Source organism: Mustela nivalis (genome assembly GCF_964662115.1).
Source record: "Mustela nivalis genome assembly, chromosome: 17".
Taxonomy (NCBI): domain Eukaryota; kingdom Metazoa; phylum Chordata; class Mammalia; order Carnivora; family Mustelidae; genus Mustela; species Mustela nivalis.
Genome location: NC_139036.1, coordinates 60917489 through 60931240, shown reverse-complemented (window position 1 = coordinate 60931240; position 13752 = coordinate 60917489). Strand labels below are relative to the sequence as shown.

At 65.2% G+C, this 13752-nt stretch overlaps 1 protein-coding gene and 1 long non-coding RNA gene across 24 annotated transcripts in view; one reads left to right on the top strand and one right to left on the bottom strand.

Annotated features, from left to right (window-relative positions):
- Positions 1-11856, top strand: part of SLC38A10 (solute carrier family 38 member 10) — a 39764-nt gene extending 27908 nt beyond the window's left edge. For 4 of the 23 annotated variants that reach the window (XM_082705428.1, XM_082705430.1, XM_082705420.1 and 1 more), the window contains exons 12-17: positions 5327-5494; positions 5812-6267; positions 6831-6947; positions 9930-10091; positions 10315-11407; positions 11461-11856. In XM_082705428.1, the coding sequence (XP_082561554.1) occupies positions 5327-5494; positions 5812-6267; positions 6831-6947; positions 9930-10091; positions 10315-11360 (1949 nt within the window). In that variant the 3' untranslated portion in view covers positions 11361-11407; positions 11461-11856. Of the gene's footprint in view, positions 1-5326; positions 5495-5811; positions 6268-6830; positions 6948-8103; positions 8188-9053; positions 9590-9637; positions 9902-9929; positions 10092-10314 lie in introns of those variants that run through there. The other 19 variants (XM_082705425.1, XM_082705411.1, XM_082705418.1 and 16 more) reach the window with 10 other exon arrangements.
- The window catches only part of LOC309850933, a 1194231-nt gene that overhangs the window by 331469 nt on the left and 849010 nt on the right, over positions 1-13752 (bottom strand). The window lies entirely within an intron of this gene.

Genomic DNA, 13752 nt, shown 5'->3' with positions numbered 1-13752 from the left:
AGCCCGCCGCAAGGCGCGCTGACAGGTAAGCAGGTGTGTGCGTGTTGTCAGGTTTGCTTGCTCTGGTTTGGGGATGAGGGTTCAAGCCAGGTGTTGCTTGGACAAGGTCAGCGATGCCCCATGGCTTTGTTTGATGGCCCCCCCTTGCTGCTGGCCCACTGGCCCGTGGGGAGGGGTGGCCCGCGCGGCCTTCTATAGCTGCAGGCCGGCTCAGAAGGCCTGCTGCCGTATGGCTCCATGGCCCACCCGTGGCCTTGCTCTCCGGGGTGCAGGGTGGCTTCTGAGCGTGGCTTTCTGGGCTGCAGAAGGGGCTCCATCGTGTCCCGAGTCGGTGGGAGAAGAGAGTTTTCTTGGAGCCTCTGGCGGTCCCAGGCAGAGCTGGCAGGGGTGCAGGGAGGGCTTCCTCAGCCTTCACCCCCCAGCCGCTGAGTAGCATCAGGCTTGGGTGCTGGGGGGAGGGGTGTGCTTCATTCTGGGGCTTCTGCTCGACGAAGGTTGGGTTTTAGGCGTTCACACTCCTGGTGTGTCCGCGCGTGTCTGATCCCTCCCCCGCAATAGACCCCCACCGCGGATCGTGCTCTGCCCGGCTGCCGCCCGGCCTGCCTTTCTGGGAGAGGCCCCTCGGGGGCAGCAGTGCTGTTTGCCCCTGGGTTTTGGGTGTCTTTTGCTGGTGATGGCTAAGGAGTGCCTGCCCTAGTAGGAGCCCAGTCTCCCTGCCTGCCATGATCGACAAAAGGTCCCAAAAGCCTGGCAAGAGAGTTGAACCTGCTCTAGGTCCTGGGCAGCCAGGCTGCCAGCCGTGGAAGGCGTGTGGCCCTTAGATTTGTTGCTGTCTCTGTCCCCGGGCTTAGAAAGCCCCTAGCTGGTGTCCATGCCCCCCACAGCCTCCCCTGGGGGGGCACAGTCTCTCCTGGGGCTCAGAGGAGCAGGCCGTGCTCTTTTTTGTCTTCTTGGGAGGACGGGCTGGCAGAAAGATTCCCCTTTTGGGGGTCCCTGCGGAGAGGGCCCCGGGGAATGGCGGGGTTCCCCAGAGCAACAGATCAGAGTGGTCAGAAGCCATCTGAGCGTCCTGCGCCAAGTTGCATGGATTTGGCATTTAGGATGGAGAAGGTCCCCTTGGAGAGGGACACAGGTGGCCTGCACCAGCCCCTGCTGGGTCCCTCACCGCCGGGCGTCTCGGCCTTGTGTGCTTCATGGATGGCTGCGGCCGAGGTGGACTCGGGGCCGCCGACCTCGGCCGGCCGTGGATCTCCTGGCATGGGTTGGCTCCGGGCTGCCCGTCCCCCTCCAGTACGCACCCGCGGTCCGCGGCCTGTGCCAGCAGCTGCGGCCTGTCGCGGAGCCGGGCCGCGAGCTCACCTGGAGCCCGCCGCGGCCACATCTGGTTTCCATTGCTTCCACGAGCCTGTAACAAAACACATGGCCCCCTCAGAACCACATGCCGTTCGTTTTTAGCGCGTTCTCCGTTCTTCTCGCCCCTGGCGTCCCCCGTAATTGATGGGTCGCCTCGTCGAAGCAGAGCCGGGGCTGCGGGGGCCTGCGCGTGTGCGCGCCTGTCACACTTCGGCCTGTTGGCCTGGAGTGGGGCTTTACTGGTCTCTCTGGTGGTGCCGAGGCCAGAGCCGTGCAGGTTTGCTTAGAGCCGGAGCCGGCCCCGGAGCAGACGGTGGCAATCCTGCCCTGCCGGGGACACGGACTGGGACCCGTGGCTGGCACTCTTGGAGAGCGGAGCCCAGGACGCGTGCTTGCTGGGGTGGTGAGCAGCGGCAAGCGTGGAGGAAAGAGGTTGCTGGGCCCTGTGAGGCAATTCTCTGTTAAAAAGGCTAATTAGACCATTTCTCTCCTATCTGAGCGCGCCCCACAGGGCCTGGTGGGTCAGGTCGGGTTCTAGAACATGCTTGGCTCCCTCCTCTGCACGCAGCCCCATCCCCTCTCCTCCTTCCCCCGCAGCGTGGCCACCCCATGCCCGCAGCCCGTGTCATGGTGTCAGAGCACCTGTGGTGTGCGCGCTGCCCCTTGGCCACCCTGCAGGGGTGCGGGCTCTGCTCTGTGGGGAGAAGCCCCAGAGGACCAGGACGGAGGCTCTGGTCAGGCCGGCGCAGGCTCAAGGCTGGGGCAGCAGCTTGGCTGTGACTGTAGGTGCAGGTGGCCGAGGGTGACCACAGGCCTGCGTGAGAGCTCACCGCAGGGTCCCCTGCCCTGTACTCGCTCTCCCGAGGACTCAGCCCTGCACGCGGGCGGGAACGTGTGCACACTCTGCAACAGGTGCCAGGCCGTGTGTGAGGGACGGGCCCGGCGCTCGGCTCTCCTCAGCTGGGGCAGACGGTCCCACCACAGCCCTCCCAGTCTCCGCCGACAGGGGCTTTCACTGGCCGCTGTGCTGCGGCACCTGACCCACTCACTGCGTGTTCCTCAGGCCCTCCCAGGTGACTCGGTCAGCTCAGCCACACCGCCGCCTGGGGCAGGGAGGCCGCTGTCTCCCACGTGCAGCCCTGAGTGACCCCGATCCACCCTCGGAGGCCCTCAGGGAGCAGCTCACCTCCTCTGCCTGTGGGGAGCCCTGCCGGCTCTAGAGGACCGTGAAGAGGGAGGCTCGGGCCACCGTGGCCCCTTGGTTGGGACGCTTGGGTCTGGGGAGCCAAGGTGACTCCTGTGTGCTTGGGAAGATGCGAGGATCCAGCGGTCACACCTGCCCGTGCCAGCCACGGCCAGCAGAGCGGGCTTCAGGAGTCTGCACGCCCCGACCCATTCTCATGGCCACCTTGAGGGTCAGGAAAGTCACTTAAGGGCCAGGCCTGGCTCTCGGCTCTTGCCTTACAAGTGCATGGCCCTGGGCTCCCACATGTCTCCTGAATCGGGGTTTCTCCGGGTGACACGTACCCATCTGTGGGCTCAGGTGTGATAGGAGCAGTCCCTTTGTTTGGGTGCTTGCTGACTTAACTGAGCCCTGGGTCCCCGGAGAGGGGCTGCTCGATGCCGGCCGCCCACAGCAGTCGCCTCTAGCCCAGGTGTTCAAGTGCAGACGTCCTTGGTGTAGAGGTTGTGACCCCCCGACCCCCGCCGCCGCCGTCGCATCCCCGATTCCAAAGACAGCCCCGAGCACAGGGTGTGTCCCGCTGAGCTGGCATTGTAGACTTGATCCCCACGCCGGGCCCTGGAAAGGAGAGCCTGGCGGGGAACCATCCGTCGGCCTGTCTCAGGGCGCTTCCAGCCTCTCGCTCCATCAGGCGGGTGAGTAGGTCCCTTGTCACCATGCGGCCTGGTGCTTCTGAAAGCCAGATCCGCCCCCGGCAGGGTCTCCCACCGCCTGGCAGAATGAGGCACGGACCCGGAACTGTCCTGGGTCTTTCCTGGGTCATTCTCTGGTTGCTGGGACCCAGCGATGACCCTGAAGGTGAGCGAGGTGACCGCTGACTGCTGGGGACGCCGAGGTGCCCATTTGCTCTGGGCCCGTCCGCGTGGCCCTAGCTGCCTGCTGGGTGTGGTCAGCTCCTCTGTCCCTCGTTCTGGGGGTCGGGTTTGGTTCGCTATGCTGGGAGGCATTGCCGGCTGTCTGCGGCCGAGAGCCCAGTTCCCGCCCGGGGTGTGCTGGTCGTTGCTGTGGACCGGGATGCTGGAGGCCGGAGGCCGGGTGCCAGCGGCTGGGGGTGCGGGAGCCCCAAGGCACCTTGGCCTTGCTGTGAAGCCAGGTGCCCCCACAGCTCTGTCCGAGGGCCCTGGCGGGAGACTCCTCGCCGCTTCAGGTCCCTGCCATCTTGCCGCGCATACGGGGGTCCCCCTCAGCCCAGCCCATCAGGCTGCCCCTGCTCTCACGGGGGACTTGCCTTGGTTCCTGCTGAGACAGGGCCACACGTAGGTGACTTGGTCTTGTGATGGCTTAGCAGCTTGTTTTCTTTTCTTGTGTTTTTCCTTTCTTTTCTGGCCCTTTTTGTTTTTTAAAGATTTTGTTCATCAGAGAGAGAGCAGGAGCAGGCAGAGGAGCAGCAGAGGGAGGAGCAGACTCTCCGCTGAGCAGGGCGCCTGATGCGGGGCTCGATCCTAGGACCCTGGGACCATGACCCGAGCCACAGGCAGCCGCTTAACTGACGGAGCTACCCAAGCACCCCAACAGACCTTTTTTTAAACTTTGTGATCCAGGAGATAGATGCCTTGATTTATGGTGACTCCTGTTGGAGCACAGGGCCTCTGGGAAGGGGTGAATTGTGTGACAGAGACCAGGGTGTTTTCATCCGCTCAAGCGATGGTCACCCGCTTACTGTTACCAGCCCCTTGGTTCAACTGTAGAGTCCAGAGTCTGCCTGCGAGCCCGCCACCTGGCAGGGCCCCGTCCCTGCACTGGTCTGGTGAGGGCACTGTCCCAGCTGCCTCCTGGCGCCCACATGGTGAGGGCACTGCCCCGGGCTCATAGGTCCCGGGCTGCATAATAATTTCCTCCCCTTTGGGACCAGCAGGGCCCTGTCCGGACAGGGCACCATGACCCCCCCCCCCCGCCCCAGCCTCACCTCCCGCCAGCAGCCCTGCTGCCCGTGGAGGGCAGTAGTCAGCCCTTCTCTGGGCAGCTCATGTCCTGTGATGGGGAACAAGAATGTGCTTTCAACCTCTAGGGTAAAATGATGGATTTTTAGTTTCTTTTTCCAGGATGTTTAGTTTTTGCCCCATTTGCCAATTTTTTAATGGCAGCCGCTTCCTAACAGGCTCTGTTTCGGTCCTGCGGGGGCCCCCGGTTGCCATGCGGGTGAGCTATTGCACAGGACTGCGTGGGGACAGGTGTGGACAGGCGTGGCACTTGGGGGCAGGGGAGGCGTCGTGCGCAGGCTCTGCCCGTGGCGGTCTTCGCTGTTGGCGGTGAGAGGCTCACAGTTTCACCCGTCTGCGTTCCCAGCGGCGTTCCCTCCCCGAGCACCTCCCAGCGCCACCAAGCAGCGGGGCTGCACTTTGAGGTGTGGCAGGCTGGTTGTCCCAGAGAAGGGGGGGACCCTGGGCAGATGCCTGCCCCAGGCTGCCGCCCCGTCCTGCCGCAATCCGCGGGTTCGTGCTGCCCTCTGGTGGTGACAGCCGGTATTCCGCAGCGCGGTGCTCTTTTGCACCCAGTTAGGTGTAAATTGCATTTTGACATATTTTTGTTATGAATGCACATGAAAAATGACAGTTTTCTGTGCTATTTAGCTGCTAATGATTGAGCAGGAAAAAAATAACTGCTTAGGCTCTGCCATCCGACTAGGAAACGTGATTACAATCTAGGGACAACCGCCCAGTCCCTGTGCGGGGTTGGGGGATGCGGCGTGGCCTTGTGGAAACTGCGCAGTGAGCCACGCTCTGCTTGCAGGCCTGAATCCAGGCGTGGACACGGCCGCGGACGGCCGAGATAAGCCGAAGCTGCCCAATGAGAAAGATGAGATGGAGCAGGCCCAGATTAAGGGCCCCGTGGACGCACCCCAGAGGGAAGGTGCCAAGGAGAAGCAGGAGGAGGCGCAGCTGGACCGGCCGGGCCGAGGTGGGCGGTGGGCGGTGGGCGGCGGTGGTGGGCGGCGGAGGAGGGGCCTGCCTGAGTTCTGGTCCTTTCTGCCTCCTTCCTTCTGTGACTCAGGGGCAACTCAGATGGGGGCCCCGCCCCCGCCAGCTGGCTTGCAGCTGCCCCGTTGTAATTCTCTACGGGTAGCCTCCGTGCTCAGGCAAAAGTCCGGTCTGTGGGAGGCGGCACTTGCCAGCCTGCCTCACACCGTTGGGCACTGGGACGCAGCTCACGCTCGGGGGAAGGAGAGCCGGGCCACCCCAACCTGCTTGCTCCATGATGTGTCTGTCTCCCTCCAGGTGTGGCAGCACCAATGGGCGAGGCCCACCGCCACGAGCCCCCTGTCCCTCATGACAAGGTGGTAGTGGACGAAGGTGAAGACCGAGAAGAGCCAGCGGAGAATGAGCGTTCGTCCAAGCACGTGGAGGAGAAGGCTCCAGGGGGCAAGGCTCAGATGGCACTGCCTCTGCCAGATTCGGAAAGAGAGAGACCGAGACAGGACCAGGTCTTAGAGGTAGCAGGGGGTCTCCCTGAAGACCCCTGGAAGGTTCCAGAAGGCAATGGTCAGCCAGCTATCGAGCCCGTGAAGGAGGACCAGGGGCCAGGCGACGGGGGTCTGCAGCCAGGGCCCCAGGCAGTGCCACCCAAGGGGCAGGACGCCCCAGCAGCTGGTGCGGCGGAGAGAGCCGGCGGGGTCCCGCTGCCGGGCCAGGCTGCAGGCGCCGCGGGCAAGCTGGTGGACAAGAGTGAGCCCGGTGGGTGTCGGCTGCGCTTGCCTTGGCAAACTGCTCTCCCTAAGAGGATCCTCGGGGTGGGGGGGGGCAGGAGGGGGGGCAGGAGAGGGTGGGGGGGGCAGGAGAGGCCGGGTGGGCGGGCCTCCTCCTGCCCGCACTCCCGCTCGGCTGCCCAGGTCAGCACGCGGACGCACGGGAGCAGCGGCCCCTTCCGCAGCTGCTGGGGAAGCCCAGAGTCTGGTGATGTGACAGCTCCCGGGGTATCTGTCACGCAGTTGCTTGCCGGACCTTCGAGTGTTAGGCGGCGCGCTGTCCGTGCGTCTGGGCCCTTGCGGGGGGCGCTTGACAGGGCCGTGCGGCGCGGCCAGGCCGGCTCTCGCATGTTAATTGGCAAAGGTGGTTAACGCTGGCTCGCTGCCACCAGCCCGCGAGATCGTTGAATGTGTTTTCATTACTTGGCGGATAGAAACTGCTGACAGAGGGGATGACGCGGAGGCCAGTTTTCGGAAGCCCCCCCCCCCCCCGCCCCACCCACTGCTTCCTCCTGAGCTCTCTGCAAACCTCCCGCCTCTCCGTGTGTGCAGGTGGGAAGGCCGCCCTCCCGGTGAAGCTGGCCCCCGAGGCCGGGCCGCAGGCAGAGCCGCAGGAGCAGAGGGATGCGGAGGGCCAGGCCGGAGGCCACGCCGGCAGCAAGCTGGAGGGTAAGGCCTTCGCTCTCCTGCTGCATCCTCCCCGGGGCCGGAGCCCTCTGCCCCTTCCTTCCAGACCCGCAGCGAGGGCTGGGGGAGGGGGGAGGCGCAGGTGCCTGTCCTCCCGGCGGGGCTGTTCGAGCCCCCCACCCCCGGCTCTGGACTTGCTGGCTTCCTAGTGAGGAAAGACCCGAAGTAACCCCCCTTCCCCCCAGCAGCTTCCTCTGGGTACCCCCGCCCCAGGTAGTCTGTGTCTCTCTTTCTTCCCTTAAAAAAGCCTCTGTTGTGCTGTCACAGGGTTTTCTGTTCGCGTGGGTGGCACTCTCAGGGCGGCCGTGCCACTGTTGCTAGCACGTGCTGGTCAGCTCCCCGGCTGGGGGTGTCTGTGCCCCCGGGCACTGCTTAGAGCTAGGAGCTGCCCTTCCGGCGGCCCAGGTGGGAGGACAGATGCCACCTGCCTCCCCTCGGCCCCTGTGTGTCACCCGTCACTTAGGGGGACGTTTGTGCCCATCTGTAGCGAACACCCAGCACCATCTGGAAACAAAAGCTTGTCGCGCACTTTTATCTCCAGCGGCTAATCCTCCTTCGGACCTCTGTGTCTGTTTTGGGCTGAACCCTCTCCTCGTGACCTCGCCCCATTAGGTGCTGCCCCTGTAGTTTGGCTGGTGGCAGCCTTCCTGGCTGGTGGTCTCCTGTTCTCATTTCACTGGTGACCAAGGGGCCTCTGCACACCTGCTCCCTGGTTAGAGCCCCTCCCCACCCCCACCCACCTCCCGGGACACCGAGTCTGTTTGCAGAGGGGCCCCGTGAGCCGTGCCAGGGCGTTTCTCCCTGAGCCTCCCCTGGGTCTGTGCGTGTAGATCTCGGTGGCACAGCCCTGGGGCTGTCGTGTGTGACATGCATCCCGCGGCGCCCCCCAGCGGCCCCCCAGAGGGTCCTGCGGGGACAGCCTGCCCAGAGCACTGGGCTCGGGGCTGCCTGCTGAGCCCCCGGGGCAGCCAGGGGCCTGAGCCAGGAGTCCCTGGAGGTTTTCTGGGGTCCGGGGGCTGCCCTGGGGGTTTCCTGTGGTGGTTCCTGTCTGGTTTGTCTCCCTGTGCTCACGGATGCCAGTGCTTATCCTGTTACCTAAACCTGTTTGATTCTTTCGATTTTTTTTCTTTCTGAAAAGACAATTCTCACGGTTTCCTACTCTGCCTTTCTTCCGTGCGCTTCTCAATGGGATGAGCAGCCGAAATCAAACAGATAGTAGCAGGTACGGACCCGGAGGGCACGCTCCTGCGGAAGGCCTGCGCGGGGTCTGAGATGCGAGAAGGGGAGGGCACAGGCCGGCCACAGGCCTCACTTGGAGCCGCCGCTGCAGCCTGCCCCCCGCCCTGGGCTCGGCTCTAGCCCCACAGCTGGGGTTCCCCCGATGCCCTAGCTCCCTCCTTCCCACAAATGCCCTGGTCCTGGAGGACGGTGGGTGCGGTCTGCACACGCCGCCGGCTTCGGGCCTCCCCGAGGGTAGGGCCTGCATGGAGGTTCTTCCGTGTGCATGGCCTGGGATTAACGTGTTTTGCATGCGTGTTAACATCCATCTGGGGTCCTGGCGGGACAGGCTCCGTCCATGGGCACGGCTTGTCACCACTCTGGTCCACACATGTCGCTTTTGGCTGGACCTGACCTGGCACCGCTTCGTTCCTCCTGCATCATCGGTCCCGGGCTGGTCCCCCGAGGGGCCGGGTAGGCTGGGGCTGCTCCTCCAGCACCTGCTCCGGGGACAGGCCGTGTGGGCGGCACGCAGGGCTGTCGTCATACTGTTGACTGTTACGTGGCTTTGAGCCGTGGGTACCCGGAGTGACAGCGAGGCGCATGGCTGAAGTGGCTGGTCTAGAGCCCTGGGGGAGGTGGGGGACAGCACAGCGCACTTCCCTCCCCGGAGCCCCAGTCCTGTCCACAGGATGTGGCCTTTCTCAGGCAGGTGTCTTCATGACCTTAGGGGGTTTGGAGGAGGGCCGGGTGGGGGTGGGGACCGCCGCACAGGGGCCTCCGCGTGGCTCCTCCTCCCTGCCACCTGGTTCAGCGTATTCCTCACGGGCCTCTGGCTGGAGGGAGGCCAACCCCGCGCTACCATGGCAGGTCACGGGTCACCGTCGGCGAGGACGGGCTAGCTTGTCCGTGTGTGCAGCCTCGCCGGAATGTGAGCCGTCGCCACGCCCAGAGCGTCCTTCCTTCAGAGCTCGCCCGCCCCCCCAGCCCAGCGGCCCACGTCGTCCTCCACAGCCTCCTGTTGAAAGGCAGACGGGTTGTAGCAGCTACATAAGCCATGGCTGCGCGCAGGAGACGCTGGTGCTGAGGCCTTTGCAGCGAAAGCCGCTGCTCCCTGGTGCTCCCGCAGGTGGCCGCAGCCGGCTGCAGGCTCAGACTCGGGGCCTCTTCCTGGGCCCACGTTCTGGGTTGGGGGCATGGGGAGCCGGGCGGGTCCTCGGACGCACGCCTGCTGCGCGGCCTCCCCCCAGGCCACCTCCCTCCGGGCCTGCCCGCAGCCAGTCTCCCGGGCGGTGGTCAGGAGTGGGGTCAGGGCCCTGTGGGTGTCGGCAGCCAGCCTCTGCCTCACGGAGGGTCCCTTTCTTTCTTGTCTCTGCGGGAAAGACCGTTCTGTTTGTTTCCTAAATTCTCACCTTGGAGGAAACTTCCTCACAGTTCTGGGATTCTGTTTTTAGAGCAGTCTGTAGCTCGGCGCGCCCCAGCCCAAGGCACGGCAGCATTCCCACGGCACAGACCTCCCCTGTAGCTTCTCTCGGCGTCTAGTCCCAGGGGGCGGCCATCTGAGCAGCTGGGCCCCTGCTGGGCGTGTCCAAACCTCAGGCCCGTGTGAGCCCGTGCGAGCGAAGGGCATCCCGGGGAGAGCCCCCAGGCAAGCCGGCGCCGGCGCCCCGCGTCCCTCTGCCCTCCACCCGGCCCAGCGCCTGCGCGGACGGGGCGGGCTCCGAGTGTGCGTTCTCCCCTCCACAGAAGCCGGCCGGGCGGAGATGCTGGACCACGCGGTCCTCCTGCAGGTGATCAAGGAGCAGCAGGTGCAGCAGAAGCGGCTCCTGGACCAGCAGGAGAAGCTGCTCGCGGTGATCGAGGAGCAGCACAAGGAGATCCGCCAGCAGAGGCAGGACGGCGAGGACGGCAAGTCAGGGCCCCCTCGGGCCGGGGGTCATCACCGAACGCGTGGCTGCCCGTGGCGTCTCCTGGGGACTCCGTGGGGCCGGGGCTGGGGCTCTGGGGCCTGGGGTCCTGCTGGGCAAAGTTCTGGCTCGTGTTTAATTGCCGGCCAGTTCACCTTTCTAGCCCCGTGTTGGTAGCTTCCGTTTGCTCCCGTGGTTCAGTTGGCGACTGACTTCATTTGCAGCCGAAGCGCAGCCAGAGCCTGGGGTGCCGGCGCCCAGAGGGAAGGAGCAGGAGACCCAGGAGGGGCGGACCGCGGACCATCCCCCGCAGCAGCCTGTGGAACCGACACTCGGAGCCCCCGGGCGTCTCCCCGCTCCGCCCCAGGGCCACGGCCCGGGCGCCTTGGAGGAGCCCAAGTCGGAGCCCAAGGCGGCTGTAGGCAGAGCTCCAGCGGGTCCTCCTGGCGCTGCCGACACGGAGCCCCGGGCGGCCCAGGCTGAGCCGAGGGAAGGCCAGCGGGGCACTGTGGCCCAGGCAGCTGGCGCTGGCATGCCGGAGCGGGTGCCCGTGCCGGACCCTGCCGAGGGGCCCAAGAGCCCAGAGAAGCCCGTTGCTGGTGAGCTGCCCGAACAGGACACTTTCGGCAGAAGCTCCCACGAAAGGAAGAAATCCCGGAAAGAGGTGGCCCCCAGTGCCAGTGCCCAGGAAGCGGATGTGCTGGGGGTGAGGGAGAATGGCGACCCTCATGTGATGTCCCAGCCGGTGAGCCGAGGCCGGGGACCCGCAGGCCTGCCCAGCAGGTCAGGAGGAGCAGCCCCCGGGGCCCAGGCTGAGATTCGGCAGCTGGAACACCGGGCTGTTTCTGTTGGGACTCAGGGTGGGCAGCAGGGCGCTCACCTGGAGGCCAGAAAGGAGCCTATCGCCGGGGACCGTGCACTTGCTCTGGGGGAGGACACTGCCGTCCAGGAGCCAGAGCGGAGGCAGAACCCTGATCCGGGGCCCATCCCTGGGGCTCAGAAGCTAGACCATGCCAAAGCCAACCGAGACCTCAAAGTCCAGGCCGGTTCTGACCTTAGGAGGAGACGGCGGGATGTGGCTCCTGGGGCAGACGGGGACCCGGCCCCAAGGGACAGGGTCATCATCAGCTTTAACCCTCTCCCGGACGTGCAGGTCAATGACCTCCGTCGTGCGCTGGAGACCCAGCTACACCAGGCCGTGGGGGGTGCCTTGTGGGTGGTCCACGGCCGCCAGGTAAAGCAGCTGGTGGGAGCCCCAGAGGAGCCCTGAGCGGCCACCAGCGGCTGCTGTCCTCCGTTGGTGGGTCTCAGCCAGCCGTGCAGAGGCCACATGGGTGCAGAGTGAGTCATGCTGTGGCTGGGGGTCTCAGTGGCCTGTCACCACAGCCTCGCTGTCCAGGCGGCCCGTGCCTTCTCCGTCCCGCATCTTCAGCTTGTCCGAGTGACCGAGCTCGGCAGGACCCAGATGACGCAGCGGCCGGCTGGGGAGCGTGGCCCTGATACGGACACGGGCTGCCGTGAGAGCCCGCTGCACGCCAGGCTCCCACTTTCTCCAGTCGTCGCAAGCGAGACGTTGCGAGGGTTGCAGAGAACCGGAGCGAGCTCAGCCCACGCTCACCTCCTCGCCGGACGCAGCTTCATGGCTACGGGTGTCTCGAGGGTCAGAGCCGCCCGCCTGCGCGCCCGCCTCGGCCCCCGTCACAGCCCCTCTGCTCTCCACGCTCCCTCTGCTTTTCTGAACCATAAAGTTGTTTACGAATTAGAAACGTCCCGGTGTCCAGTCCATGAGGCTGCTGTCCGCTGTGCTGGTGGTCGTGAGGCCGCCTGTGGACCAGACCTCGGGGGGCGGGGAAGCCCGATGCAGCGCGGCCTCCAGCAACCCTGCGAGCAGCTGGGGGGTGTTTGTGGTGTCCCATTTTCAAGAACGGGAGAGCCGATGGTCGCCCCCCTGGCCGAGGCCGGTGGGCAGGTGTGGCCATGGTGGGCTGTCCACCCGCAAGCCCAGGGCTCTCACCAGCTCACCTCGCGCTCCGAGGGCAGCGCGCGCTCCAGACCCCGCTGCCAGGGGCCCCAGGTGTGGCTGCTGGCGGGCTCTGGCCAGAGGGGCCCGGGCGCGTGAAGGACCACAGCTGCCCGGCAGCTCCAGCCATGGCTTCTGGCCTCGACTTTCCCTGCGCCTTTGAAATGACATTGTTTATCATAGTCCCGTGTCCTCGGACAGCCTGACGACTAGAAACAAGTACTAAAAGGCCAAGGGGCTTCCTCCTGACCCCAGGAGCTGGTGCTAGGGAGACTGGAGCCGACGGACACTGCTCCTGCTGCGGAAAGCCCCGGAGAGGGGGGTGGGTCTTGGGGTGCTTCCTGTGCTTAGGTAAGAACAATTGCCAACGCCGCTCACTGGGAAAACGCCTTCTGGATGTTTCCCCGAGGTCAGAACTCCACTTTTTAGAGTGGGGTGTATTTCTGGACGCATTTACCTGGATCTCTTTACCTTGACCTGACGTTCGAGTCTTCTGGACGTCAGGCCATCCTCCTGCAATCTGCTAGGTCCCGTCCTCCTCAGAGTGGGGGACCCAGTCCCCGCTCCCCTGGACACTTGAGGTCTTCGTCCCAGTACACACTCTCCCAGCCTCCCCAGCGTTCACCCCCTCAGGGAAGGACCCAGGACCTCAGGGTGAGGTCGCCTTGCCAGGATCACAGGGAGCTGGAGGGGCTGGGAACTGTCGTTTGCTTCTGACCCCAGACCACGGGTGCCAAGACTGACAGGTGCAGGGAGCGCGCCAGGCAAGCACCGGAAGCACAGCCGCCAGCGGGTGACCCTCCTGCTGGGTAGTTGCCCTGGGCGACTGGGGTAGGATCTTGCCTGTGGGCTCCTGTTCTAGGGCAGGGCCAGCGAATGGAGGTAGGTGGGAGTGAGGGTGGACCCCGGGGCAGCGAGGCACACAGAGTAGCGTGCGATAAGGGGGCTGCAGGAATGGCTGCATCCAGACACCAGTTTGTGGCATTTCCCTCAGAAAATAAGGACGAAGGCCAAGGAACATGGAAGGGGGGTGGGTGGGTGGCCTGAAGGGGGGGACACAGGTTGGACTAGAGCTAGGAGACATGGGGGCAGGAGGGCACCTGGTAGGACTGTTCCAGAAGTGGCTTGGAGCCAGTGTGCCCAGCAGAGACCCATGTGCTCCCCACAAGAGGCAGCCAAAGGTCAGAGTGGAGTGTGTGAGGGTCTGGAACAGCCCACCCTCAAGGCCACAGGAGGGAGGAGAGTCGTGGTGAGGAGCGCTGGGCTCCCAGGCCCACCCCTTCCTGCTCTGGCCCTCGGTGTGTGTGGGGTCAGGGCGCGACCGCCCCCCATCAGTGCATGGATGCTGGACTCTGGCAGGCCAGGGGCTGTGGACCCCAAGGGAAAGGTGACCTCCAGGCTCCTGGAGCACAGTCCCCAAGCGTCCAGCAGGCGGCGCTCTGGACCTGTGGAATCCCTGGATCGCGCCCGATTTCATTCTCAGGTGGCAGGGCTGGGGTGCTGGATGGGGACTGTCCGGAGGGCTCGGGCTCTGACCTGGGGGGGCTGTGGAAGGACAGGTGCCCCACACAGTGTCACTGCCGCTGGGTTCCTAAGCCAGACCCTCCCTCGGCTGGCTGGCGCCTCTAGAAGGGCAGCCCCT